The 27,278-nt window shown below is 48.1% G+C and overlaps 1 protein-coding gene across 1 annotated transcript in view; it reads left to right on the top strand.

Annotated features, from left to right (window-relative positions):
* Window positions 1-27,278, top strand: part of CRYL1 (crystallin lambda 1) — a 121,900-nt gene that overhangs the window by 6,804 nt on the left and 87,818 nt on the right. Inside the window, 2 exon segments of the mRNA NM_001082278.1 lie at window positions 4,567-4,674; window positions 22,380-22,506. Of these exon segments, the coding sequence (NP_001075747.1) occupies window positions 4,567-4,674; window positions 22,380-22,506 (235 nt within the window).

Below are 27,278 nucleotides of genomic sequence, written 5' to 3'. Positions count from 1 at the left end.
ATGCCACTCTCTGCAAAGGTGGGAGTGTTCTGCACACACCCTCGCTGCCCAAGATGCAGGCCGCTATTGCGTGTGGATGGGTATTGAGTCCTTGAACTGTGTCTGGTGTTGCTGATGAACTGAGTTGGAAATTTTCTTTGCCACCTGCTTTAAGTAGCCACATGGGACTAGAGTCCACTTTGTTGATCATTGTGGGTCCAGAGTTCTGAGAGATTAGCAAAAAAAAAAAAAAAAAATGTTATATAAACTTCACGTTGCCTAATTGTTAAAGGTTTCAGTCGTGTAGAATACAGAGTAAAATCGACACCCTAAGTCAGTTTGAGTAGAAGCGATTTAGTTGGTTTTGCTTAACAAATTTCTTAAACAGCTTCACCTGAGATCCTTTGGATGCTCACCTCCCTCATGATGCGCTGTGAATATTCGGGGCTCAGGCAAGCATTGCGTGAGCGTTCTGAAGCTTACAAAGCAGTTGTGTGCTGTTAGCAGGCTTTTCCCCTCACTGACGGAAGCCCAGGCTACCAGGAGCTGCGGGCTCTGTGGCAGGCAGTCCCTGAACTCACAACTGGAACCGTGGGTTCATTGAACAGAGGGGAGACAGAGTGGGGAGAATACTTCTTAGCTTCCACTCTGTGACTATCCTTTGAGTCCCCTACTGCAAAGTAGCCTTGTAGTTACCACAGTGAACTAGCACAGCGCCTGGGAGAAACTTGTCCCCTCACCCTCCCCTTGGCTGGTCCAGTTGCTTCCATGCTAAGAACTTAGCCTGCTTCCTGGGTGCTCACAGAGGATGTGAGATTCCTGGGTCAGAGACAAGGACCTCACTAACCCCATTGACTCCACTGAACAAACAAAAAATTAAAAAAAAATTTATTTATTTGAAAGTCCGAGGTACAGAGAGAGGGGGAAAGACAGAGATCTTCCATCTGCTGATTCATTCCCCGAGATGGCCACAGTGGCCAGGACTGAACCATGCTGAGTGGGAGTTGGGTGCTTCATCCTGGTCACCCATGTGGGTGGTAGGGGTCCAAGCACTTGGGCCATCTTCTGCTGCTTTACCAGGGACATTAGCAGGGAGCTGGATCAGAAGTGGAGCAGCAGGAACCGGCGCCCATATGGGATGCTGACTTCGTAGGTGGTGGCTTTACCTGCTATACTGCAGTGCCAGCTCCCACGAAAAACAGATTTTTGCTGGCTGATGAGCGTTGCTTTGTTTTAAATGTCTTTGGACAAACTTTGTTGTGGTTTTTATTCATGTACTTTGATATCCATTATGAACGATCCAGCAGTTCACAGCAAACAGCTGAGGGAAGTGTTTAGCTCCCAGACTGAAGACATGGAGATGGTGGCAAGGTCTTACATTTGTCCTTTGCTCCCCTTTGGTCTTCATGCACACTGGGGGTGAAAGACTGTGCTCAGAATATAGCCCTCAGGTGGACCAAGGTCACCCCTTGAGACCCAGGCCACAGGAGCACAAAGGGATGGCAAAGAGAGCATTGGAACTAAGATCAGAAGAATAATAAGAAATATGTTTTAGGGGCTGGCATTGTGGTGCATCACATTAAGCCACTGCCTGCACTGCCAGCCTCCCATATCGGAGTGCCAGATCAAGTCCTGGCTGCTCCGCTTCTGATCCAGCTGACTGCTAATGCGCCTGGGAAGGCAGTGGAAGATGGCCCACACACTTGGGCCCCTGCCACCCATGTGAGACCCAGATGGAGCGCCTGGCCCAGCCCCAGCCAATGTGGCCATTTGGGGAGTGAACCAGCAGAAGGAAGATTCCTATTACTCCCTCTTTTTGTCACTCTGCCTTTGAAACAAATATTAAAAACAAACATGTTTTCCAATGTAGTGGAGCAGGCAAGAGTTGTCCAAGCTTAGAATTGGCCTTTTACAGGATAAGTTAGTGTTAATTAAAAACATTTTTAAATGTATATTTGGGGTAAAATACACATAAAATTTGCCATCTCAGCAGTTTGTAAATTTACAGCTTTGTAGTGTTAAGGAGGTTCACATTGCTGTGGCAACTAATCTCCAGCACTTCTCTTGCAAAGTTGAAACTCTGTACCCATTGAATACCAGCTCCTCATTCCTCCCGCACCCCCCACCTTTCTGCTCTCTATGAATTTGGCTGTTAGGTGTCTCATAAGTGGACGGGCACAGTATCTGTCGTTTCGTGCCTGGCTTGTCGCTCGTCCTGATGCCCTCAAGGCTGTAGCTTTTTTGGGGGGCTCAGTGCATTAGTGTTCCTAGCTGGATGTTTTGTAGGTGGCTGCCTACGTGACAGCAAATGTGGTCTGTTTCCTCTCTCCCCTTCTACTCAACCCAATCAGATTACTGCTTTATTGAGTGTATGTGGCAGGAGTTGTTTTTCCAAGCATATTCTCATATATTCATTTTAAACAGCAGCTTTCTGTAGGGGTAACTTGCCCATTTCAAGTGTACAAATTCAGGGGCCTTGGGTCTGTGCCCATGATTTTTGGGATACTCATAGACTTGTGTGTCTTTCACCACAGTCAGACTTGGAGAGCTCTTAGCTTCCGCAGGAGAAACCCTGAATCCGTTAGCAGTCACTCCCCCTCCCCCAGCCCTGGGCAATCATGAGTCTGCTTTCTGTCGCGTGGATTTACCTATTCTGCACATTTCATGCAGCACGTGGCCTTTCGCTTCTGCCTGCTTTCACTTATCATGATGTGCTCAACATCATCTGTATAGCAAATATCAGCTTTCCTTCCTTTATATGGCTGAGTCACTGTGGTATGTATGTGCCACATGTTATTACAGCTAGCCATTATTTGATGGACATTTGGGTTATTTCCCTTTAGCGGTTATGATTAATGCTGCCATACACAAGGTTTTTGTGGACATATTATATTTGCTTTTTTTTAAAAAAAGATTTATTTATTTGAAAGAGTTACAGAGAAGTAGAGCCAGAGAGAGAGAGGTATTCCATTCTGTTGGCTCACTCCCCAAATGACTGCAATGGCCAGAGCTGAGCTGATCCGAAGCTAGGAGCTTCTTCTGAGCTTCCCACGTGGATGCAGGGGCCCAAGGACTTGGGCCATCTTCTACTGCTTTCCCAGGCCATAGCAGAGAGCTGGATTGAAAGAGGAGCAGCCGGGACTCGAATTGACACCCATGTTGGATGCCGGTGCTGCAGGCTAGGGCTTTAACTCACTGTGCCATAGCACTGGCCCCATTGTATATTTTCATTTTCACTGAGTTCATACTTGGGAATATAACTGTGGTTACTTACATTCATTTCAAAAATATGCTTTATTTTTTTAGATAAGTTTAAAATTTATAGGAAAATTGTGACTATAGCACAGAGACCACCACCATCTTTACTTCCTCAGCCGGTTGGCTCTATTATTAACATCTTACCTTAGTATGATACATTTGTCACAGTCAATGAACCAATGTTATTTATAAATAATATAGGCTGTTGATAGTGATAGTAAAAGTTAGTGTTATGGAATCAGTGCATTATTATGAAGTTGCATCCATGCTTTATTCAGGTGTTCATAGTTATTACCTTATGTTCTTTCTCTGTCTCTGGGCCCCTCCTTGACCCTGACAGTTTCTCAGACTTCCCTTGTTTAAAGTGACCTTGACAGTTTAAAAAAATTTAAGAGCAGAAGGAGGGGGGCAGAGAGCGAGCGAGTGTGCGCTTGCATCCGCTGGTTCACTCCCTAAATACCTGCAACAGCCCTTGCCTGGGTGCTGAAGCCAGAAACTGGGAGCCAGGCACTTGATCCAGGTCTCCCATGTGGGTGGCTGTTACCTTCCATCTCCCAGAGCTCACACTAGCGGGAAGCTGGAGCCAGGAGCCAGAGCCAGGTTTCAAAGCCAGGCACTCTCAACGTGGGATGTGGGCATGTTAGCTGTGAGGGCAAATGCCCATCCACCAATGCCCCTCGTGTAAGATGGTGTAGTGTCTGCATGGAACCTGTGCAGTCCTCCCGCAGACGTCGGGTCGTCTCCAGACAACTTACGACACCTGACACCACGGGGATGCTGTGCCTGTGGTTGCTATGCGTGTTCCTTAGGGACTCCTGGTGAGGAAAAAGTCTGTACGTGTTCAGTTGTGGACACACTTGTTTCCCCCTAATATTTCCCATCCTCGCTTCAATCAACGGGTGCAGAAGCTGTGGGTATGCAGGGCCACTGAACTCTGTTCTTCAAGTTAAATGACTGCCTGAGACAGTGGTGCAGTGGGGACTCACCCAGGGCCTTTGGCCTCACAACACTTGTCCTATCCCAACTGGACTCCGTGTTTCAGTGTCTGAGTGTGTGATAAACACCTGCTGTCCTGCAGTGCTCCCTGTGGCATGCGTGCGGGCGCTCCTGGCAGGAAAGAGAGCCATTTAAATAAATACCATTATCAAAATGTGTGCCTTGAAGACATTTATTAAATCAGTTAAGAATAGAATGCTGTATAATTTTATATTTTAAAGTCAACTTATTTTTGGATGCTGTGTAATTTTAAGAAGTGAATCCTGGTGAGCAGGGAAAATCTGTCCCATCACTAAGTTCACTGGACTCCTTTCCTGCTTTTCTTCCCTTCAGTGGGCTCGTGGGACGAAGCTGGGCCATGCTGTTTGCCAGTGGAGGCTTCAGGGTGAAGCTGTACGACATTGAGCCACGGCAGATAACCGGCGCCCTGGAAAACATCAGGTAGGTCAGCGGTGCCCTCTGGGTGCACCTGTGATGGCGTGGGGTCTCGCGGTGCATCCTGGGCGCTGCAGCACCAAGGCCGTGTGTGCGTCTGTCATTTCACTCTTTGTTTTGAGGGCCATGGCTGTGCCTCTGAGCTGGTGCCAGCCAGGCCTAAGGGGACAGGGACATGAATTAAGACTGGAGAAGCAGGCATGAAAAGCCAAGACACTGTGGCAAAAAAAAAAAAAAAAAAAAAAAAACCAACAACAACAAAACACCGAAATGAAAGATCTCTGTGAGAGAGATCCCAGCAGAAAGAATAGGCCATCAAAGAAGGAGGTACCTTTCTCTGAAGGGAGGAGAGAACTTCCACTTTGACTATGGCCTTGTCTAAATGAGATCGGAGTTTGTGAACTCAAGAGGCTTCCATAGCCTTGGCAGCTCATGACAAGAGCCTCAGGTGATCACTGACGTCATAAATAAGAGTGTCAATTGTTAAATCAACAGCGGGAGTCGTTGTGCACCTACTCCCCATGTGCACCTACTCCACATTAAGGACAAAGGTCCTTAATGTGTTTTACTATGTGCATTAATGATAAAACTACTACTCAAACAGTACTTTATACTGTGTCTGTGTGGGTGCAAACTGATGAAATCTTTACTTAGTATACAGTTGATTTCTGTATATAAAGGTAATTGAAAATGAATCTTGATAAAGAATGGGATGGGAGAAGGAATGGGAGATGGGATGGTTGTGGGTGGGAGGGAGGTTATGGGGGGAAAAGCCGCTATAATCCAAAAGTTGTACTTTCGAAATTTGTATTTATTAAATAAAAGTTAAAAAAAGAAGACTGAAGAAGAAGTTGAAGTGGTGAGGAAAGGCCCCTTCGCGTTGGAGGTGCTAGTGGGGCATGGTGAAGCCTAACGGGCAGTGTGGGCTTCCAGCCTGAACAGTCCGTGGGCTTCTGTCTCAGCATCACACGGGGCCGAGGGCTGGGGGTTCCTGCATCGTCCCTGGGCAGGTGATGGCCGAGCTACCCCGGCATTCGCTACCTTTGACCAGCAGAGGCTTGTCTTGACCTGTTGATGTGATGGTGCCAGGACCTTAATGCACACGTGCTGTCAGCAGAGGGCTTCAGCACTCATACAGCACAGAACTGGATTTAGCTGTGTGGGCGCTGCTGTGCCAGCTGTGCCAGCTGTGCCAGCTCTGCTAGGTGAGGCTCCAGAGTAGATGGACTTACCAAAAGCCGAGTGGTGAGAATGCTAAGGGCGGGGCTTCAGGGATGGCAGCCACAGTGGGCGGAAGAATAGGACCCAAAGAAAAAGCTGGGGATGGGAGAGGTCAGAGAGAAAAACCAAACTAATGCCACGTGCCCGAGGGCAGGAGCACCGAGCATGGTGGCACACCAGCTGCGGTGACAGCTGCCAGATGCTGTTTCCACTGGGGATGTGGTTTTGGTTAGCAGCTTATCTTTTTCCTTGGAGGGATAGCCATGAACATATAGCTTGAATTTGCTTTTCTGTTACAAAAATACAATTACTTTATTGCTTGCTCTTTTTAAAAAGATTTTATTTATTTATTATTTGAATGGCTGAGGCAGAGAGAGAGAGGTCTTCCATCCACTGGTTTACTCCTCAAATGGCTGCAACAGCCAGAGCTGCACCGATCCGAAGCCAGGAGCCTGGAGCTTCTTCCAGGCCTCCCATGTGGGGTGCAGGGACCCAAGGACTTGGGTCATCTTCTGCTTTCCTAGTAGAGAGAAAGGATACTACTGCTTTCCCAGTAGAAAGCTAGATCAGAAGAGGAGCAGCTAGGACTCAAACCAGTGCCCATATGGGATGCCAGCACTGCTGCCAGTGGCTTTACCTACTATGCCACAGTGCTAGCCCCAATTGTTTGTTTTTTTGAGAAGACTAACTTACAGGTCTATCAGGCTACAGGCATTAAGAAATTATATACGGGTACTTGAGCAAGTTCACAGAGGGGCAGGCATTGCAGTGCAGTGGGATTATGCCTATGCCTGCCTCCCATATTACTCATCGTGCCTGATTTGAACCCTGGCTACTCTATGCTTCTGACCCAGCTTCCTGCTGATGCACCTGGGAGGCAGAAGGTGATGACCCACACACGCACACACGTACTTGGGTTCCTGCTGCCCTTGTGGGAGACCTGGATGGAGTTCCCAGCTCCTGGCTTCAGTCTGGCCTAGCCCTGGCTGTGGGGGGCATTGCATTCAGAGAATGAACCGGCAGATCTCTCACTTTCCCTCCCCTCCCCCTCCCCCATCTCCCTCCCTCCCTCCCTCCCTCCCTCCCTCCCTCTCTTTCTCTCTCTCTCTCTGTCACTCTGCCTTTTTAATATAAAAATCAGTCTTTTAAAAAAGTTCATGGAAAATGGGATTTAAAATAAGTTTATTTTGTTGAAATCCATTCATACAAGGTATCTCCAAAAAGTTCATGAAAAAACTCTGTATGCATTTCAACATTTGTTGTTCCAAAGTGAGCCTCTATTTTCATTTATTTACTTATTTTTAAAGATGTGTTTGTTTATTTGAAAGGCAAAATCCTGCCCCAGTTTTTTAAAATCCTTTCATGGTATATGTGTATAATGTGTGTAAATGGATTTTTTTTCTTTTCAAATCACACTCAAGGCCTTCCTATTACTCTATTTTGCTTAATTAACAGTGACATAGTTTATATCACTGGTGCCCCATTAGGTTGAACTTTTAGTCTGTAAGCTTTTTGAACTAGATAAGCCAAAATAAGTTATTACTGTTAGCACCCACATTATAGAAGAAGCAAATATGCTGGATTCTTGTGTGTTCAATATTTTCTTTTATTACTTTCAAAATGCTTATTCATTTTTTATTTGAAACAGAAAGAGAGAGGAGAGAGAAAGATAGAGGTAGCTTCCATCTGCTGGTTCATTCCCCAAATGCCTACAACAGCAGGGGCTGTGCCAGGTGAAAGCCAGGACCCAGGAACTCCATCTGAGTCTCTCATGTGGGCAGCAGGGGACTCCAGTACGTGAGCCATCGCTGCTGCCTCTCAGGCACATTAGTAGGAAACTGGATTGGAAGTGGCAGAGCCAGGACTCAATCCCACACACTCTGACATAGGATGCAGGTAGCCCAGGTGGTGGCTTTAAACCTCTGCACCACAATGCCCAGCTACATGCATCTAAGATTTTAAGGGAACATATAAATCTTTCCTAAATATCAGTGACTACTTTTATAGCTCCTATGTTTGAAGGGTCCGCAAAAAGTTCATGGAAAATGTATATTAGGAAAAAAATCTATGAAAATTTTGCACCAAAATTATTTAATTTCATATTTCCATAAACTTAAATTATTTATTTGATTCAAAAGACAGCAAGGCAAAGAGTGAGCAAGACCTTCCATTCATGGTTCACTTCCTAAATGCCCACAAGAGCTGGGGCTGAGCCAGGCTGAAGCCAGGAGCCCAGAATTCATCCCACATCTCCCACATGGGCAACAGGTACCCAAGTACTTGAGCCATCATCTACTGCCTTCCAGGGTGTACATTAGCAGGAGGCTGGATTGAAAGCAGATCTGAGATTGGACCGGAGGCACGTTGACTTGGGATGCAGGTGCCTAACGCAGCGTCTCAACCATTTTGCTAAATCCAAGCACTTCTTGAGCTTTTGTGAAATCCCCTTGTACATTTAAGCTGCATCGACTTAAAGACACAGAACTGGTTGTACTTCTTTGGCAGGAAGTGGGGAATCCTAGGGTATCTTGTGACCAGCTGCCTCTTTCTTAAATTCTTGCTAGCAAATAGCTTCAGGAAAATCCGGTTGAGTCCTGTTGTGTTGCCCCCCCACCCCTCCCGGGGGATACTGGATTCCTCATCTTAAGTGACTTGTAGGTAAAGCTGCCAGCTTCCATTTCTGAAATCAGATCTTCCACGGTGCCATTCCTGTGCAGAGAGACCAAGTTGGAGGACTGGGACCAAATCTTACTCTTGCAAATATTCTTGTCAATGTGGTGACTTCTGAGTCTGAGGGTTTTCATCCAGGAAAGAGTTATTGCTGTCCCCCCCCCCACCCAGGAAGTAATAGTAGTCAACCAGCAGGTTAACCATGACTGTGACTTGTGTCAGCAGCCACACTGTCCTTTTCCTGTGGTCCTTGGTGGTTCAGAAAGCCCAGGCCAAAATGTTCCTGACTTATGTTAGGCCAAAGGAGTATCAGAGGAGACAACTTTCTTTTTTTCTTTTTTTTGTTGAGAAGTAGACCTGCCCTTACCTACCAGGGATACGTTATGAGACCTCCAGTAGATGCCTGAAACCACAGACAACACCAACTCCCATATTCCAGGATGTTTCAAAAAGTTCATAGAAAATGGAACTGAAAGATGTATATCTTGGTGCCAAAAATTATCAAAATCTGGGGCAGCATGGTATAGCAGGTTAAACTACCACCTGTGACACTGGCATCCTATACGGGCACTGGTTTGAGTCCCAGCTGTTGCACTTCCAATCCAGCTCCCTGCTAATGTGCCTGGGAAAGCAGCAGAGGATGGCCCAAGTGCTTGTTGGGCCCTTGCACCCACGTAAGAGACCTTGATGGAGCTCCTGGCTCCTGGCTCCTGCCTTTGACCTGGCCCAGCTCTGGCTATTGTGGTCATTTGGTGAGTGAACCAGCAAATGGAAGATCTCTCTCTTTCTGTGTCTTTCCCTTTCTCTCTGTAACACTGCCTTTCAAATAAATCTTTTTTTTTTTTTTTTTTTTTTTTTTTGACAGGCAGAGTTAGACAGACAGAAAGGTCTTACTTCTGTTGGTTTACCCCCCCAAATGGCCGCTACGGCCGGTGTGCTGCAACTGATCTGAAGCCAGGAGCCAGGCACTTCCTCCTGGTCTCCCATGCAGGTGCAGGACCCAAGTACTTGAGCCATCCTCCACTGCCTTCCTGGGCCACAGCAGAGAGCTGGACTGGAAGAGGAACAACCGGGACAGAACCGGCACCCCAACCGGGACTAGAACCTGTGGTGCCAGCACTACAGGCGGATTAGCCTAGTGAGTCACAGCGCCGGCCAATAAACAAATCTTTTTAAAACATATTGAAATTCATGCATAGGTTTTTTTTTTTTAATATGCGTTTTCCACAAACTTTTTTTTTTTTTTTTTTTTTTTTTTGACAGGCAGAGTGGACAGTGAGAGAGAGAGACAGAGAGAGAAAGGTCTTCCTTTGCCGCTGGTTCACCCTCCAATGGCCGCCGCTGCAGCCGGCGCACCGCGCTGATCCTGGCAGGAGCCAGGAGCCAGGTGCTTTTCCTGGTCTCCCATGGGGTGCAGGGCCCAAGCACCTGGGCCATCCTCCACTGCACTCCCTGGCCATAGCAGAGAGCTGGCCTGGAAGAGGGGCAAGCGGGACAGAATCCGGCGCCCCAACCGGGACTAGAACCCGGTGTGCCGGCGCCGCAAGGTGGAGGATTAGCCTATTGAGCCACGGCGCCGGCTTTCCACAAACTTTTTTAAGACCCCTCTCCATATACTGTTTTCCTGTATATACACAGCTATGATAAAAGTTAATTTGTAAATCAGGCACAGTAAGAGATGAACAATAGTAACTAATGAAATGGAACTATTAACAATATACTGTAATACAGTTTACAGGAATGTCATCTCTTTTTTTAAAAAAAGATTTATTAATAAATAAATATTTGAAAGGCAGAGTTACAGAGAGGCAGAGAGAGAGAGGTCTTCCATCTGATGGTCCACTCCCCAGTTGGCTGCAACAGCCATAGCTGGGCTGATTTGAAGCCAGGAGCCAGAGACTTCTTCTGGGTCTCCCACGTGGCTGTAGGGGCCCAAGGACTTGGGCCATCTTCTACATTCCCAGGCCATAGCAGAGAACTGCATCAGAAGTGGAGCAGCTGGGTCTCGAACCGGTGCCCATATAGGATACCAGTGCTGCAGGTGGCGCCCTTGCACTCCCTGTAGTGGCCGTATGGATGCAGATATAAGCAACACACATTTCTTTTCCCCATAGCCTGGAACTTAAAGCTAGCTTTTCAATAGCTTTAATTGGGTCACAGGAACCTTTGTAGAGTTTCAAAAGGTACAAATGTTTTATTTATTGATTTATTTGAGAGAGGAGGAGAGTGAGCAAGCTCTCACATCCTGTAGTTCACTCCCCAAATGTCTGTATTGCCCCAGGCTGGAGCTGAAGTGGGGAGCCCAGAACTCAGTCCAGGTCTCCCACATGAATGCAGAGACCCAAGTACTTGAGCCTTCAATTGCTGCCACCAGGGTCTGCATTAGCAGGAAGCTGGAGGTAGGTGCTGGCACTGGGTTTTGAGTCTCAGCACTTTGGTACGGACGTGGGCATCTGGACTGCTAGCCTAAATGCCTGCCCCCGGCCATATTCTTCACTTTGTTTCCTGCCGTCTGTGCCACGGTTGGGTTTGCCTCACTTCCCGTGCTCTGATTTTGCCTAACACTTTATAGCAGTAAATAGCATGTGGTTGAATTTTCGCCTCTTCTGCTGGCCAACCCTAGATATATTAGACCTACTAAACATGAATCTTCTTCAGTAGGAGAAATGGTCCATCTTGATTCGGAACTTTGGAAAATGAATTTAAGCTGGATTCAGCTGATCTTTTAAAGAACTAAGACATTATAAAAGAAATCACTGTCAGAACTTTCCATGCCAAGGAATCGTGGGGAATTAAAAATAAGAAATGAAAAACTGTCATCTAAGACTAATCTTTCTAACAGGGTGATTCAACAAGAAATTTAAAACTCTGTGTTTGCACCTCAAGTTGGAGAAATTGTATTAGCAGATATTTCACTCCCTAGTCTGTTCACCATTGTGTGCCCCGTCCTTAGCTTGTGTTAGGTCACAGGTAAGAATTCTGGAGGGCAAGAGCAGTGTTTTGGGCAGAAAAACAAAAATCAAATAAACAGAACTGTCCTATGACCCACAGATCAGGAGTGTTAGTCTTTTTTTTTTTTTTTTTTTTTAAGATTTATTTATTAATTTGAAAGAGTTAGAGAGGGAGAGGGAGGTTTTCCATTCGCTGGTTCAGCTGGAGCGGCCCTGATCTGAAGCCAGCGGCCAGGAGTCTTTTCCGGGTCTCCCACGTGGGCACAGGGGCCATCTTCCACTGCTTTCCTAGGCCATAGCAGAGAGCTGGATGGGAAGCGGAGCAGCTGGGACTCAAACCGGTGCCCATATGGGGTGCTGGTGTTGCAGGCAGCGGCTTTACCCGCTACGCCACAGCGCCGGTCCCAGGAGTGAATGTTTGTCTTATGTTTTGGAGCTAGTCTCATTTCCACGTGGCACTTGGGCCTGGGCAGCCCCCTGATGAGCCACATGGACGTCTCAGTGACCTCCCAAGCCACAGGGACAGGACAGGCCCCCTCGTGGACTGGAGTCCCAGGCTGCCATCGCCGTCACTTGGTCGCTGTCCTCTTCCAGCTGTGTTTGCCTGCTGCCATCTCTCCACTGCCTGTGGACAGTCATCCTGGCACCTGGATCCACCTTGAATCCTATGACTCAGCTTTCTGAACAGGCCAGGAGTTAATAAACCACCAGAAGTGATCTCTGAAATGAGGTAGCTGCCCTGGGGGCCATCTCTTAAGTAACTGGGCCTGTTGGCCCTGAACCCAGGTGTTTCCAGTGCCCAGGACGCTTGCTTTTCACTTGCTGCCCATCTCTTGGCCCTGGCTCAAGCATCTCTGTTCTGTTTAGCTCTGGACTCCTCGGGATTGGCCTGTTCTCCTGTTTGGATACTTGGCTTTCCCACCTACCTTTGGCTTGAAGGAATATGGTGGATCCCAGATAGCATGAATTTCCCCATTTGTTTGTGCTGGAAAGAGCCTGTGCATCGAGACGTCCCTGGCTTCCTCCTCCACCCTGTCAGTCAGCTTGGTCTCGCCAGCTCAAGCTGCACGGCCCACCTGCCCCCCGGCACCAGCGCCTGCACAGATGCACACGGCAGCCACAGGAGTGAGCCTAGCGAGGCTCGGCCGATAGTCCCAGCCCCCAAGAAATGGGACATAGGTGGTAAAGGTGTATCTGTCGGTTTTCCATTGCCCTGATCAAATACCGGAAGCCAGGTACTTAAAAGGAGCTTATGTAGCTAAGAGTGTAAGAGGTGGACAGTCCAGGATTGGGCAGGTCCCTCTGGCTTCGTCACCACCTGGCAGAGAAACAGGAAAGAGAAGAGCTGCCTGCTGAGAGGCCCTGCTCTTGACAGCCCACTCTGCAGAGCACTCAGTCTGAGACCAGACTGAGCGTGGTGCCCCTGAGGACCCCCTCCCTACCAGGTCCCAGCTCCTGAAGGTCCCACCACGTCAGCATCACCACAGTGAAGACCAAACTTCCTGCACAGGAGCCCTTGGGACAAACCACATCCAAACCATGGCAGGTGGGGCCGGCGCTGTGGCATAGTGAGTCAAGTCACCACCTGCAGTGCCGGCATCCTATATAAGTGCCAGTTTGAGTCCCAGCTGCTCTACTTCTGATCCAAACCACAGCAGGTGCCTCCTCCGGGTCTCCCACATGGGCACAGGGGCCCAAGCACTTGGGCCATCCTCCCAGGCCATAGCACAGAGTCTTGGTTGGGTTCTTTGGGTTGGGAACCGCTACTGGCGCCAGGGTCTGGGCACTTCTTGTCTTGTCTGTCCACAGCTATCTTCCTCCAGGGTGAATTCCACTCTGTAGGAGGTGATGCACAATTAGCAACATTGAGCCCTGTCTTTATTTGAAAGGCAGAGTGAGAGGGTGTGAGAGTGAATCTTCCATCTACTGGTTCATTTTCCAAATGGTCACAACAGCCTTGGCTGGTCCAGGCTGAAGCCAGGAGCCTAGAACTCCATCTTGGTCTTCCATGTGGGTGGCAGGGACCCAAGCATGTAAGCCATCATCTGCTGCCTCGCCAGGTGCATTAGCAGAGAGCTGGATATCAAGTGGAGAATCAGGACTTGAACAGGAGCTCTGTCTGATATGGGATGCTGGCTTCACAGGCTGCAGCTGAACCCACTGCTCCACAACATTAGCCCCTGATCCCTGTCCTAAAGGGATAAGTATATATAAAGTTTTATTGACACACAGCCATGCACGTTGGTTTACAGTTGTCTATGGCTGCTTGCAGTCTGCAGTGACTAGCTGTGACTGAGACCAGATGACCCCAGAAACCTACAACAGGAGAAACAGATGAGTGATATGAGTGCTAATTGATATACCAGATCTCAGAAGTTGAGCAGTCCTAGCCACACTGATAGCAAATGTATGAAAACAGTAAACTTTAAACAGAGGTTTAGAGGTAAAATTGCAGGGATGGGGGAAGTGTATGTCAGGTAGAAGGAAAAAAAAAGTAATTGTGGGGCTGGCGCTGTGCTGTAGCAGGTAAAGCCGCCCCTGCGGTGCTGGCATCCCATATGGGCACTGGTTTGAGTCCCAGCTGCTCCACTTTTGATCCAGCTCTCGGCCATGGCCTGGGAAAGTTGTAGAAGATGGCCCAAGTCCTTGGGTTCCTGCAATTGTGTGGGAGACCCAGAAGAAGCTCCTGACTCCTGGCTTTGGCTCCGACTGTTGTGGCCATTTGGGGAGTGAACCAGTGGATGGAAGACCTTTCTCTGTGTAACTCCAAATTTCAAATAAATCTTTTAAAAAAGTAATGTGTTTGTGTCCATTTGCTAGCACATAAAAAATACAATAAAAGTTCATTAGTTACCACCAGATATAAGCAATCTAGGTGTGTGTATATATATATACATATATTTTTATAACATGTAAAGTATATTTACATGTTATATATATTTTTTATATATTATGTATATATATAAAATGTGGACCACATTCAGATTTTTTTCGATTGTTTTGAGGGACAGTAGAGAAGTGCATGGAGACATGTGCACCTGGTTCCTGGGTGAGAGCATGCCATCAGTGGCAAGTGAGCAGAGGGATGACATCTGCATGGGCTAGCAAGTGCAGGAGTGAGCCGAGGTCAGGCTGCCTGAAGTTCACGGCTCAGGACCACGGGTTCAGTCTGGTCCTTCAACCTGACTTATCTGTGTGTTCACAGATCCTGCTCTCACTTGGCTGTCATCAGGACTGTTCAAACCATTGCTTCATTTCCCTTATTTGTTTTTCTTCCCAAACACAAGCAGCTTTGCTTTATCTGATTTGTGAGAGTTATTTGAGGGAACTTTGGAAAGTTCATGGGAAAACAGAATTAAAAGCAAGTTTATTTTTGTACAAAAAGTGTCAATGCATGTACAGGTTTTTCATGGAACTTTTTTTCCAAGACCTCTCCTATGTGTGGATTTCAATGTTTTTTTTTTTGTACCAAAATTAATCTTTTAGAAAAATTTTTATGAAAGGCAGAGAGACAGAGAGCCCTCATCCACTGATTCACTCTCCAAATGGCCACAGTGTTTCTGGGCCAAAGCCAGAAGTGGGGACTCAGACCAGGGCTCCCATGTGGGTGACAGGAACCCCATTGCTTGAGCCATTACTGCTGACTCCCAGGGTCTGCACCAGCAGGAAGCTGGCGCGAGGAGCCAGAGGCGGGAACTGAACCCAGGCGCTCCGTCTGACATGGGACAGGCATGTTATGCATGCTAGAACGTGCCTGCCCCAAGCTAACTCTGCAATTCCATTTCCCATGAGCTTTCTGAAGTATGTTTCATATGTGCCAATCGCATGGCTGACAACGGGGAGAAGTGAGGCTCTGGTGGCGCCCCTTGAAGGTAGGGGCATGAGCGGCTGTGTAGAGGGTTTGGGGAGGCACGCTTCCCCTGTCGTCCTGCGTGCTTCCAGGTGTGTGGGCTGGTGCGTGGTGAGAATCCTGCCGCCTCTGGTCATTGCGCTCTGAATTTTCCCAACACCATGACTGAAAACCAAAGGCCCACTCTTGTGAACTGAGCTAGGGCAGGGTATGCCAGCGTGTACCTTGGTAGAGTTGAGTACCTTGAAGTTTAGACAGTCTCGCCTGCCTCTTCCACAATCCCAGGGTTAGCACTGGTGGCCAGCAAGGAGAGGGGAGGAGGCGGGCGGGCAACCCCACCAGTCAGTCCGACGGGGGCATGTGGCAGTGGGGTGCTTGCTTTCTGTGGCCTCTGAGCCTCACTGAGGGGAGACAGGTAGCAGGTGTGAATGCCTGGACCCCCTGCAGGTGACCCCCAGTGAAAGGCACTGGAGATTTTGCAAACACTTTGCTGTCAGAAGGAGTTGGGGCTACTCCTTTCAGAGACAAGGCTGGTGGTCCGCCGCTCCCTCCATCCCCAACTTCAAATTTTTTAGTGTCTACACGCTGGACCATGGCACAGAAGGGCCAGGCAGTGTCTTCTGGCTCTGTGGCACTACAGTGGCCTGAGTCAGGACTCTGAGCAGTGGGTGCCGGTTTGAGTCCTGGCTGCTCCTCTTCTGGTCCAGCTGTCTCCTATGGCCTGGGAAAGCAGTAGAAGATGGCCCGAGTCCCTGGGTCCCTGCACCCACGTGGAAGACCTGGAGGAAACTCCTGGCTCCTGGCTTCCGATCGGTGCAGCTCCGATTGGGAGTGAACCAGCAGATGGAAGACCCCTCTCTCTCTGCCTCTCCTTCTCTATGTAACTCTTTCAAATAAATCTTTAAAAAATGCTAAAGATGATAAAGCTGCATATGACTTAGTTCAGCAATAAACTGATTTAGGGAACAACAAGCTTGTAGTAACTTGATTTCATAGAAAGCCAGGAAATCATTTGGGCTAGTATATTTCAAATGACTCACATAACAGTCTGGGCCTTGGGCTTCAAGTTACACATGGCAAATAAAGCATGGTGAGGGTGGCAGCTAAAAGGACTTGGTCTTTAATATTTTGTTCACTTAAAAAATGACAAGAAACAAATGTCAGGCCTGGTGATGGTTAGGTCCAGATGGGAGAAATAGGGGATGTTATTTTATCTGTGATACTTTTAACTGCATGGAAGTGAGTTTTTGTTTGGTAGCTGCAAACTGCTTTGCTCTGGTTGTATCGTTGGCTGGTGTGGTTCACTTTCAAAAATGTTGATGGCCAGGCTTAGCCGTGGTTCTTACAGTTCAAACTTGAGTAACTCAGACGTGTTGTAGTCGCCCTCAGCCTGCAGGCCCTTCCATTTTCTGCCCAAGTGGGCGCTGGGCCCTGCCGGGTGATAAAGGGTAGATGCTGCATGCCACCCTGTGACGCTTGCTGCACCGGGTTCCCCGAAAGGCGCCCACGCTCTGCCACGGCTGTAGGGCCGGGCGCCAGGTCACCAGCGCCACCTGCCTGTGGTACTGCGTTACAGCAACAGAAAGCCTCCCCAGCGGGGCAAGCCCGAAATCCTGCCTGGAGATGGGGGGTGTCCTGGGGTTCCCCGGAAGGGACCATGGGAAGCCTGTAGCGGAAAAACACGCCGGGCAGCTGGGCCTCCAGGGAACAGCATTCACGGGGGAGGAAACGGACGCAAGCCCTTCCTCTGCGCTCAGTATGATGGGTACCTTGAATCACAAAATTTCAAGTAAGCAAAATGTGCCGACAAACACAGTAAATAGGTCCCACCATTAAGGATTTTTAAAAAAACATTAGTTTCTCTCTAACTCTGCATTTCAATGAATAGCGAGAGAGCGAGCGAGCGAGCGAGTTCCATCTCCCGGCTGCTGGTTCACTCACCAGATGGCTCAGGCTGGAGCCAGAAGCCAGGAGCTGCCTCTGGGTCCCCCACGTGAGTGGCCATTTTCTGGCTGCTTTCCCAGGCACATTAGCAGGAGCGGGAGCAGACTGGGGCCGCCTTCCGCGGGGCTCTGGCATTGCAGGCGGCGGCTTCATCTGTGCTACAACCCTGGGCCCAGGATTTTTTTTTAAAGAAGGAAGAGTGAGAGAGAAGTGGGTTCTTATATTGTGGTTTGAGAAACGAGCCTGGCCTGCTTCTTCCAGCTTCAGGTATTTGGGTGAGTTTGTAACATCTTTGGGCCTTGATTACTTTGGCTCCAAAATGGGTAGGCAAGATTGAAAAAAATTCGATTTGTCTGGATGTACTTCATAAGTATCTCTCGATGTTTTTAAAACTAAGCATACTAGATTTATGGGACTTTATCTTTTACAAATGGTAAGATTGTACATCCAAAGAGTTGGAGTTAGTGTTGATAACCCTAATAATCAGTGATGTTCTTCTCTGTACATGTGAGGTACTTCAGAAAGTTCATGGAAAGAAGTGGCATATTGGGTAAAGCCATTGCGTGTGATGCCAGCATTCAATATAGGTGCCCATTCAAGTCCCAGCTGCTCCACTTCCTATCCAGCTTCCTGCTAATGTGCCTGGGAAAGCAGTAGAAGATGGCCCAAGTGCATGGGCCCCTGCACCCATGTAGGGGACCTGGAAGGAGCTCTGGGCTCCTGGCTCCTGGCTTTGATCTGGCCCAGCTCTGGCTGTTGTGGCCATTTGGGGAGTAAGCCAGTAGATGGAAGGTCCCTCCCTCCTTCCCTCTCTCTCTCTCCCCCCCCCCCCCCCATAATTCTTTCAAAATAATTAAATTAAAAAAACAATAAGCTAGTGACCTAAGTACCTGGGTCCCTGCCACCCATGTGGGAGATCCAAATGGAGTTCTAGGCTCCTGGCTTCGGCCTGGACCAGTGCTGGCCATGGCAGCCATTTGTATAATGAACCAGCAAATGGAAGACCTCTCTATTTCTGTCTCTTCCTCCCTCTCTAACTCTGCCTTTTAAATAAATAAAATAAACTTAATCTTTAAAAAAGGTAGTTTTATTTTGCTGCAAAAATTTTTTGAAATTCATGTATACAAGGTGTCTCCAACAATTTCACAGAAAATATGTATTATGAAATAACTGCATAATTATAGATTTCAAAACTTTTTGCATCAATAAGCTCAGCTTTTAATTCTGTTTTTGCAACAACATTTTGAAGTCCTCTCACATATCCTTCAGGCAGCTCATGGGCACATTAGCTGCAGGCCTGGCCCATGTCTGTGCAAAAAAAAAAAAAAAAAAAAAAAAGGCAGAGGCAAAGAAGGAGACAGGGCAGTGGTAAGTGGGAACAGAGGTGGGAGTGGCACAGCCTTGCCGTGGGGGAAGCCCCACTGAGCTCTGACTTGTGCCTTCTGGAGATTTCCGAGCCCTGGAACTGTGAGCTGGCTTAGTTACTTTGTATTGTTTATTCCATCATGTGTGGTGGTCGGTTACAGCAGGGATAAGATACTGACAGCTTCACTGAGATACAACCTGTGTACAGTGACCACTTAGAGTGTCCTTAGTGTATTCACAGAGTGGTGAGACTACACATTTTTTAAAAAAGATTTTATTTATTTGATAGGGTTACAGAGAGAAGGGGGAAGAATAGATCTTCATCCGCTGGTTCACTCTCCAGATAGCCACAACAGCCAAGGCTGGGCCAGGCTGAAGCCAGGAGCCCAAGCACTTGGGCCGTCTTTCGCTGCTTCCCCAGGTGCATTAGCAAGGAGCTGGATGAGAAGTAGAGCAGCCAGGACTCAAACCAGTGCCCATATGGGATGCAGGCATGCAGAAGGCAGCTTTCCCTGCTATGCCACAATGCTGGCCCCCAAACCACACATTTTTGAAAGATGGGTGAAAACCCGTGTGACACGAGAAACAGGCGGTGTTGTTTGGATCGCGTGTTCACAATGTCCAGGGGGTGTTACTGGTGCCCCAGTGCCGCCACCTCCAAGACTCACAAAGTTTTGCTTTCCTTTTCCATCTTAGCAGGGAAACCTCTTCCTGTGGCCCTTTTTGCTGTGTTTCCAGCAGTGATGTTTGCAGGAACTTACCTTGAACTTGTTCTTCCTTGCTGCTAGCTGTCAGACTTACACTCCTTGGGGCTGTTGTCTGGGCTGGAGTTCAGGATGAATCCCAGGACCGAGTGCCAGGGTTCAAGTCCCAGCCCCATCTTGATTGCAGCTCCCTGGGAGGCTGTGGGGAGGCCTCTTGACACCTGGGTTGAGTTGGCAGCTCCAGCTGGGGCGCATTAGGAGAGTGAACCAGCAGGTGGCGCTCTCTGTCTGTTGCTGTGCCTTTCAAACAAAAAGATAAATGAAAATTGTGAAGATATTCATCCTAAGTTTTTTTTTTTTTAAGATTTATTTTATTTATTTGAAAGGCAGAGTTACAGAGAGAGGTAGAGACAGAGAGAGAGAGGTCCTCCATCCGCTGGTTCACTCCCCAGATGGCCTCAACAGCCAGAGCTGTGCCAATCGGAAGCCAGGAGCTTCCTCCAGGTCTCCCACATGGGTGCAGGGATCCAAGGACTTGGGCCATCTTCTACTGCTTTCCCAGGCCATAGCAGAGAGCTGGATCGGAAGAGGAGCAGCTGGGACATGAACCGGCGCCCATATGGCATGCCAGCGCTTCAGGCCAGGGCTTTAACTCACTGTGACACAGCACTGGCCCCCATCCTAAGTTTCTAATTTGTTTCTGCGATACCCCAGAATACCTTAAATAGTTAATGCAACTTTCCAGGGGACTGGCTAAGAAATGTACTTTATGTTTTATGTTTATATATGGTCGCTAATTTTGCTAGTCTACAGGAAGGAATCTGTTCTACATAAAAATCTGAAAATGTGCACCCCCGGGGGTGATGCTCAGATGGTCAGTACCTGGCACTGGGTTGCCGCGTGTGTTGAGATCTGAGGGCGGCTCCTTTGTACATTTGTCCTTATGGTCCTTGTGTCCTTTGTGTCCTATGGTCCTCCCAGATCAGGGAGCCATTGGGTCCTATGTTAAGGAGATTTAAGTTGTTTAATTTGAAAGAGAGAGAGATTGTTCCCATGAGCTGGTTCATTCCCCAAATGCTCACAGTGACTGGAGCTGGGATCTCAGTGCAGGTCTCCCGTGGTGGTGGGGACCCAAGGACTCGAGCCGCCAGTGTTGCCTCCCAGGGCGTGCATCAGCGGGAAGCTGGAGTTGGGAGTCAAACCAGGCACTCTGGTGTGGAAAGTGGGCATCTTCCTGCCTGTTCCAGACTTTTTTTTTTAAGTTGTATTTTGCCGGTCTTCTTCCAAATGATTTCTATGAGGCAGCATTCCAACCAGTGAGCCCACTTCCCTCAACACTCCTCCCAGATGACCAGCCAGACCCCCAATCCTGTACCAGGTTCTCTCTGGCACCCTCTGCCTGCGGTGCTTCGTGGTCTCCCTGACACGCATCTCTCTCACTGTGACACACCTGCCTTGTCACACTGCTGGCTGTCAACTGATGGACATTGACAGCTTAAAGATACAGGAAGTGATGTAGAAAGTACTAGACTTGCTGGCAAAAAGGTCCTAGAATTTCTTGCAAAGCAAGGCAACCTTGTGTGTTCATATATGCAACCTTATTTAGTCTTTCATGAATTTTAAGCAGCGTTGGTTATAGAACTGGTATGGCTCAGAGCAAATCAAGGTGTGGGGCCCCTGATTCAAACTGTATTAGAGGAGTTTAAAATGGAGAAGTAGCAGCATGAAACGTGGCATGGGTGACTGCGTGGCACACGCTAAAGCCAGCCCTGGTTATAACATGGCATCTTTCACCTGTTCCCGCCCAGGGGACTGACCTAGCACTGTTCCCATGCTAGGTGGCACCCATCCCATAGTGTAAAATCTTTAAATTACAAATTCTCTTAGTTGTGATAAAGTGCAGGAAACAAACTGGTTTATCTTGGCCATTTTTAAGTGTATAGCTGAGTGGTATTGAGCACATTTGCGTTGTTTTGCAATGGTCCTATCCGTCCATTCATCCATCCATATCTCCAGAATGTTTCCATCTTTCCAGATTGAAGCTCTCTCCCCACTAAACAGTTCCCTATTCCACCTGCCCTTGGCCTCTGGCACCCATCATTCTGGTTTCTTTCTCTGTGAACTTGAGTGCTCTAGGTACCCGATGTGGGTGGAGCCACACAGGGTCCTTTGGTGGCTGGTGTATTTCACTAAGCATCGAGCCCTCACGGCTCATGCATGTTGTAGCCTGTGACAGCTTTTCTTCCTCTTTAAAGTCAAAGGATATCCCACTGTGTGTATACCCCACATTTTATTTATCTGTTCATCTATTGGTGGATTTTTTAATTATTGATTTTTGAAAGAGTGAGAGAGAGAAGGAGATATCTTCCATCTGCTAGTTCACTCCCCAAATGGCTGCAATGGCCAGGGCTGGGCCAGGCAGAAGCCAGGAGCCAAGAGCTTCTTCCGGGTTTCCCTTGTGTGTGGCAGGGCCCCAAGCACTGGATCATCCTCCACTGCTTTCCCAGGTACACTAGCAGGGAGCTGGGTTGGAATTGGAGCATCTGGGTCTCAAACTGGCACTTACATGGGACACTGGTGTTGTAGGCAGTGGCTTAACCTGCTGCGCCACAGCACCAGCCCCTGTTGATGGACTCTTAGTTGGCTCTTGGCTGCTATGAATAGAGCTGCTCTGAACGTGGGTGCACAAGCATTTCTTGAAGACTTGACCTGGGTGATATTATAATTCCATTTTTAATTTGAAAAGGTTCTGTTTTTACCGCTCCCTACTGTTTTCCATGGTGGGTGCCCCATGTTAACAATCTAACCAACAATCTTCACCAGCATTGACTGTTTTTTGGTTATTTATTTAAGTATTTATTGGTGGGGGCTGTCGTAATGGGTGCGAGGTGGCATCTTGTTGTGATTGCGGTTTGCATTCCCCGGGTTCGTGCTGCTGAGCCCGGGTTGTTGCTAGGTTTGTGTCTGAGCCCTCACAGTGACAGACCGTTCTCTGTGCCTTTCCAGGAAGGAGATGAAGTCTCTGCAGCAGTCCGGGTCTCTGAAGGGCTCCCTGAGCGCTGAAGAACAGCTGTCACTCATCAGCAGCTGCACCAACCTCGCGGAGGCAGTAGAGGGCGTTGTGCACATTCAGGTGAGTGGGCGGCTCGGGGAGGCAGGCGGCAGGTGAAAGGCGGGGTGGAGACACGGTCCTCTGGAGCAGCACCAACACGGGCTCTCCTTAAGCCACTGCAACACTGTCATCTTTCAGAGATGTCACAATGTTGAGCAAAAGTAGATTTTCTGGACTGCTAAGATGTTCATTTCATCTTATCGTATTAAATGAGAGGTTGTAGTCTTGTCCACATGTATGATTGAGTACAAACTTAAAGAAATCATCAACAAGAAATCAGCTTTCGCTCACACTGAGCTTTTTCAATCACGACGTCAGGAGTCCTTGCAGGCACAGATTCCATGGCCTGGAGGGCGTGGAAGGATGAATCAGCCGCTGTGGGCTGGGCCAGGCTGGGCTGGGACTGTATCCTGGTACCCTTTCCAGGTGGATGTGGGTCCCGTAAACACCATGTGGGGAATGGAATGGAAAGATAAGTTTATTTTGGTGCAAAACATTTTTGAAATTCATGCATACAAGGTGTCTTTGAAAAGTTCATGGGAAATACGTATAATGAAAAACAATGTCTGGATTCCAGTAATTTTTTTTTTGCATTAAAATGAGCTCATCTGTTTTTAGATTTGTTTATTTGGGAGACAGAGAAAGAGAGGAAGACGGAGAGACAGATCATTCATCTGCTGGCTCACTCCCCAAATGGCCACAATGGCCAGAACTGGGCTGATCCGAAGCCAGGAGCCAGGAGCTTCTTCCAGGTCTCCCACATGGGTGCAGGGCCCAAGAACTTGGTCCATCTTCTACTGCTTTCCCAGGCATAGCAGAGAGCTGAATCGGAAGAGGAGTAGCCAGGACTTGAACCGGCAGCCATATGGGATGCTGGTGCTGCAGGCTGGGGCTTTAATCTGCTGTGCCACAGCACTGGCCCCTCTAGATGACTTTTAATATGCAATACAATGTAAATGCTACATAAGAAGTTGCATTGTTTAGGGAATATTGACAAGAAAAAAATCATGTTCAGAACAGATGCAATTTTTTTTTATTAATTTGAAAGGTAGAGTTATGGGGGGAGCAGGGAGAGAGAGAGAGAGAGAGAGAGAGAGAGAGATCTTCATTCTACTAGTTCATTGCCCCAAATGTCAAAATGACCAAGGCTGGACCAGGCCAAAGCCAGGAGCCAGGAGCTTCTTCTAGGTCTCCTATGTAGGTAGCAGGGACCCAGACACTTGGGCCATCTTCCATTGCTTCCACAGATGTGTTAGCAAGGAGCTGGATTGGAAGTGGAGCAGCTGGGACTCGAACTGGTGCTCATATGGGATGCCGGTGCCACAGGCAGTGACCTTAGCTGTCACACCACAATGCCGGTCCCTAGATGATTTTTATAAACATCTAAAACTAACATGATTGAATTTGTTTAGGCCAATATTTGTCTTCCTCAAATAGTATATTGTTTTTCAACAAATGAAGAACCTTCTGGGATAGCAGAACATTACAATGAGGACTCACCAAGGTCAAGTGTTCTAAGGAATAATTTTAGGGGAGGGTCTGCGTCTGCCAGTTTATAAGGTGTGGAAAGTGTTTAGCACAGAACTTGGCACATGGAAAATGCTCGGTCAATGGTAATCATAATGTGGCCATTCGTATGTAATTTTAGGAATCAGTGAACAGGAGGCACCTGCGGCTTTCTGTGTGTGCTGTGTGCTGCGGTCTGTGTTCATTTTATGGATGAAATGGATGTGTTTGGGAGGCATTTGCGTGTTGAGTGGCATCTGCGTTACAGAGCACTCTGAGCCAGCAGTAGGGTAGAGATGCACGGAGAAGGGCAGTTTAAACACTGCTCGGTATCATTCCTGCAGGGCGTGCTGCAGGGCTTGTTTGGGCCCTGGGTATCCCAGGGAGTAACGGGAAGGGCGTAGTTCTCACATGGGGGTTTGGGGCAGGTTCAGTGACTGTAGGATCTGAGCTTGCCCTGGTCTTTGCCAGGTGGGTTTTGAGGGGTCAGGGTGCGGAGTGGGGTCTGTGTCTCAAAAAGAGAGGGGCGGAGGATGAGAGGTCTCTGGAGAGGGGGAAGGGGGTTCGGGGAGAAGGCGGAGGCCCAGCCGCGGTGTTTTGAGGGCCAAGCTGAAGGGCTGCTGGGCTGTGTATGCCGTCATGGGGTAGCGCAGGCCACATGAAAGCATTGTTTGAGTGTTTCCTGGACGCAGCCGAGGCTTTGGGTTTCCGTGCCTATCATGATTGGAATCCTCTAAGGAAGGTGTTCAGTACGAGAGTGAGACTGAGCAGAAGGACAGGTAAGAAAACAACAGCCAAAGTCTCATTCTTGCCGGCTGGCTGATTTTCTTGGGTGTGTTTACACATTTCTCTGCATGGCCCAGGCAAATTTGATAATCCAGCGTTTGTAAGTAGACACTTATTAGTATCTCATCTAGAAGTTCACCAAAGAAGTAAACCCAACGCCCGCAGCAAAATCTGTCAAATGCTATGTGAGATGTTTGACAAAGTAGGTTAGTGCCTCTAGCAATCCAGCAATGTCAAAAATGCATTTAAGAGAATTGAACATGTCTTTATTATAAAGAAAGTTTGGGAAAATTTAGCTTAGGTCCATTATTACAAAAATATTTAGTATTTTTATATGCTTGTGTTTCTATTTCTCCTTATTTTCTCTAACCTACTTGAGATTATATTGTAAATAGAATTTTGTATCGTGATTTTTATTTTTTAACCTAGGGCATTTCTTACTGTGTGGTTTGCTCAGGACTATATCAGGCAGAGGTATGATTTTTGGATTTAAGCAGTGGTGATTTTTAACACTCAGGGTCAAACCTGGAAGAACCTTCTGCTTAAGAATGCTATTGGGCCGGCGCCGCGGCTCACTAGGCTAATCCTCCGCCTGTGGTGCCAGCACACCGGGTTCTAGTCCTGGTCGGGGCGCCGGATTCTGTCCCGGTTGCCCCTCTTCCAGGCCAGCTCTCTGCTGTGGCCCGGAAGTGCAGTAGAGGATGGCCCAGGTCCTTGGGCCCTGTACCGGCATGGGAGACCAGGAGAAGCACCTGGCTTCTGGCTTCGGATCAGCACGGTGCGCCGGCCACAGCAGCCATTGGAGGGTGAACCAAAGGCAAAATGAAGACCTTTCTCTCTGTCTCTGTCTCTCTCTCACTGTCCACTCTGCCTGTCAAAAAATTAAAAATAAAAGAATGCTATTGAAGATGCCCCACCAAAGGCCCCAGGGCCCCTACTGCTCCCTCACCCCCCCCCCCCATGTACTTCTTTTTATGATTTATTTTATTTATTTAAAAGGCATAGCATATGGGGGGGGGAGGGAGAGGGAGAGGGAGAGAGATCGAGATCATTCACTCACTGGTTCACTCCCCCAGAGGCCATAATGGCTGAGGCTGGGCCAGGCTGAAGCCAGGATCCAGGAATTCCATCCAGGTTTCCCACATGGGTGGCATAGTTTCAAGTACTTGGACCACCTCCTGCCATTTTCCTAGGCACATGAGCAGGGAAATGATTTGGAAGCAGAGCAGCCAGGGCGCAGAATGGCGCTCCAGTGTGGGATGCTGACGTCACAAGTCATGGGTTAACCTGCTGCATCCCTGCTCCCCGACTCATTTTAGCACCCACAGACTTCTTACCGGCTGCACCTTCTTGTCAGTTCTTAACAACTCTTTTTTTTTCTGATGTAAATAGGAAAAAGCCTCAGTGTAGAGAGATTAATTTCAGCTGCTTGGGAACAGTTTTCTTACAAGACAAGAAAATTTTCATTCTTTAGAGAATTTTTGAAAGCAGGAGGCAGGTGCTTGGGCACACGTGGATGTACACACACATGCACACAACACACTCATACTGCTCACTGCAGTTGTTCAACTAAAACAAGTGCCGAAGGTCCCAGCCCCAGCAAGTGAGTATGAAGCTCCTGTTCCCTGCTGGCTGTCTTCTACCCAAACCCCAGAGGGCTGCGCCTGGGTCAGGAAGTTCCCAGTGCTGAAATGCAGGAGCAGGCAAGACCGAAACCTGAATTTCTACAACTTAGTGCAATTTTGAAATCAAATCTTGCCTGGCAAGATTTCCGACTGTGTTGGAAAAATAAGTTTACTCTGAAAAGCCCGTGTAAAGCACTCTTAAAGAGCATTAAGGCCGGTTCCCCGTGATCCCGAGGCCCTGTCTAATCTCTGGAATTTAAGACTTGAGATCCCAGGAGCTGGTTGGAGCCCTGGGAATGGTTTATTGAGTTATAAAGTCTAAATGAAGTTTTGTCTACACAAAAATCAGGACAGTAGCTGAAGTCTGGAAGGAAAAATTATATTGTCCCTGTGGATCAGAATTTGCATCTAAACTTCGCCTTTACAATGTAGAAGATGCAGCCACGGAAGCCATGTTCATGAATGACGTGGCTTGTGAGATGAGTGAGGTTCCTTACAGGGCAGGTGCTTGGGGCACATTTGGTCTTGGCCATGGAGGCTCAGGATAATCCTTTCTTGGGTCAGAATGGGGGAGAGGGTGAGGGGGTGCCGTGCACCTGAGGTGGCGCCCAGAAAACACGGGAGTAGGCATTGGACCTGCAGTTTCCTTCTCCAGTTGTGTCTGTCTTGTCTTTCTTTTTGTCTTTTTTTTCCTTCTGTCTCTCTCTCCTTCTCTCCTTCTCTCCTTCCCTCCCTCCCTTCCAGATTTATTTTATTTATTTTTTGGAAAGGCAGAGTGACAGAGCACGAGAGACAGCCAGAGATGACCCATATGCTGGTTCACTCCCCAAATGACTACAGCTGCTGGGTCTGGGCCAGGCAAAAGCCAGGAGCCAG

Source organism: Oryctolagus cuniculus, chromosome 9 (genome assembly GCF_051225735.1).
Source record: "Oryctolagus cuniculus isolate XC-2025 breed Fujian yellow rabbit chromosome 9, ASM5122573v1, whole genome shotgun sequence".
Lineage (NCBI taxonomy): Eukaryota > Metazoa > Chordata > Mammalia > Lagomorpha > Leporidae > Oryctolagus > Oryctolagus cuniculus.
The sequence above is the reverse complement of the archived record's forward strand: the minus strand, read 5'-3'. Positions and strand labels throughout refer to the sequence as shown.